Below are 2,657 nucleotides of genomic sequence, written 5' to 3' on the forward strand. Positions count from 1 at the left end.
GAGTTTGCACCTCTGGGCGGTCTGCGGCGAGTCATCGAGATGTTGTTATAGTCGCTGTCTTTTGCGAGAGTGGGGGCGGCCTGCATTTGAGTCCGGGTGTGCTTCTTCGGGAGAGTTGGAATGGTTTCAAAACTGCCATGAATGACGATCGCTGCTATTACTGCGTGACCTAGTTAAATTGGTCACGTGACCTACGTTTAGCAAGTGTGACCTATTCATCACATATGGGTGTGACCAAGTGTCAAATTTGACCTGTTTTATGGGCTTCGGCAATAACAGGACGAAACTGTAGTCCTGTTGAACAGACGGGATCAGCACGAAACATAAATACGTGTGACCTCAAACTTGCATGTTACCATCACGAACGACCGGTACAAATATCACATTGGTTGTGCTCTAGTTAGCATTGCATTTTCGTTGTGTCAGAAAACTTGTCCGGTAACTGTCCCATGTACAGCCCATTTCCTATCGCAAACCTAGGTCATTTTGCCGACCCTTCTTTCTGGAGCGAATTTAAACACGACCGGCAAGTCTGCATTTTCTCCAACCCATTATCGTCTTAAATACCACTCGAAGCAAGGAAAAGGCTACTTAATAAAGTCGATAAATGGGAATCACTACAGTAGGTGAGTAGCTCAGCTGGAAGATCTGCAGGGCCTTTTAATCGTGTATGCATAGCTTCCACCAACACTTTACCTTTTTATATTGCCTGCATGGACATTTCGTGGCCATCGCAAACACAGCAAACGCACTCTTCCATATAGCTACTCGATAACGTCTCAGCACAGTGGTCATACGCACTGTCCATTACATCACTTGGTACCTTGTCCACGGACCACGGGTCGTGCACAACGCTTCTGGCTTCAGTCATGCCAGCACGATAGGCTCCGGTGCTATGTGTGACAACATAGTCAGCAACCATTCTTGCGTCCCGGCTCATTTTTCTAATCTTTCGGCGGTGAGTAGACTTAACTCCTAGTACTGAGGCTCGCCTCTTCTCCCCAACTCGCCGACGTTTTGCTGCTGCAGTTTTGATTCAAGCATCACATCGCACCGAAAGCGGGCCTCGTCCGATCGAACCGTGCGAAAGCTACAAACACCGCCAAACCATCTTTTCAGGTGTGCTTTTGATCTCACTAACTGTCGCACATCCGTACAACTAAAATTGTATTTCTCCGAGAGATTAATGGTTGGAAATACATGTGCGTTGCATTTGATGTACTGCTTTGTGATGCGGCTATGCAATTTAATTGAAAGTGCTTGCACTTTAGCTAGTCAGAATAGAGATAAACTAGAAATTACCTGGTTTAATGCTCATTGCCGACTACGCCAAAATATATTAAGACAAGCTGACGCTGATCAATTCAGCACACGGTGCTCAGATGCAACAGGAATACCTGAATGAACCCACCAAGCTAAGAATATAACATATAAACGCTGATGTCGATTATCCAAATAATATATAAATTGTCGGCTTGAGCCTTAATTGTACACGTATCTTCACAGTACTTAGTACAGCAATGCGACTAACACATGTGATATTCCTCGCGGAACTGTAGTAGCTTTGTAGGATCGTTAACGAGTAGTGTCTCGTAAGCTAAATATTTGTGTAAGAGCGCCTGTTACGCTTACCTACAATTTAGCACAATCGGCAGGGTAATAGCAGTAGTTAGACGAGCTATTTCCGAGAGTAAATGTCACCGTCTACACCGTCATTGGTCAAAATTCTCATATGTTATAAGAGATCTTACCCACGCTATTTTCTTTCAAGAGGTAGTTTGGAATCCAAGAGACGAACGGTTGACGCTGATAATTCAAATGAAGCGCCCAGGGGGCCGTCCGTCGTGGCGGAGACGGGTGACACGCAGGAAAGCACCCTCTATGAGACGTCTGCGAAGAAGCAGAAGAAGGTAACTGCACCAAAGATCGTGCGAGGCACTACAAGATCGGGCAAGAAGGACTCGATTTTCTGGGATTTCGACGGTGTGGACGGAGGGAAGGACTGGATGACAAACTCATCCAACTAAAACAAATGGCGCGGTAGTGACCACAACAACGACAAGACAAAAGAGGCATTGTTGAAGCAAAAAGTGCAGCAGCTACTGTCGGTAGGAATTCAACATGGATACAGCGCCGGCGTGCGCAAACAGATCAACGCGCTCCAGAAACAGTTTCACGACTCCGCTGATATTTTAGCCGGCACGGGGGCAGACATAACCAATGAAAAGGACCTTCGATTAGCTGTCCTGAAACGCTGTCCCTACTACTTCGACCTAAAAGACGTAATGATCGATCGGCCATCAGTCCGTCCAAAGATTACGTCAGATGATCTTGACCCTGTGGATTATGGAGACATCTTCAGAAGCTGGTTACATTCTTTAAGAAGACTCAACACGCACACTCGCTGCTGAACAATGCACAGAATAGACATAAACTAATTACAGGATTCAGAACTGCTAAAGCTCTTGGGAATCCAGCAGTTACAACGCCGCTGCCGCTGAACTTGAAACATGGCGATTGAAAGAAAAAACGAAATTCTAAAGCTAAAAGGGAAAAGAAAGAACCTTTTTGAGAAATATGTGCTTCTTTGTGTGAAATTTTGTAACTTTGTGTCGGTTGGGAAAAAAAATGTGGCGCATCTTTACAAAATGGGGGTC

General features: G+C 45.4%; 1 protein-coding gene across 1 annotated transcript; it reads left to right on the forward strand.

Moving 5' to 3' along the window:
* Positions 1-607: 607 nt before the first annotated feature.
* PITG_20227 (uncharacterized protein) lies at positions 608-2,027 on the forward strand (the record flags this gene model as incomplete). Its single annotated transcript, XM_002895853.1, has 4 exons — positions 608-626; positions 967-1,119; positions 1,571-1,592; positions 1,832-2,027. The coding sequence occupies 4 exons, from the start codon at positions 608-610 to the stop codon at positions 2,025-2,027; spliced, it is 390 nt and encodes a 129-aa protein (XP_002895899.1).
* Between the last annotated feature and the right edge of the window lie 630 nt (positions 2,028-2,657).

The sequence above is a fragment of the Phytophthora infestans genome, genomic scaffold, assembly GCF_000142945.1.
Source record: "Phytophthora infestans T30-4 supercont1.126 genomic scaffold, whole genome shotgun sequence".
Lineage (NCBI taxonomy): Eukaryota > Oomycota > Peronosporomycetes > Peronosporales > Peronosporaceae > Phytophthora > Phytophthora infestans.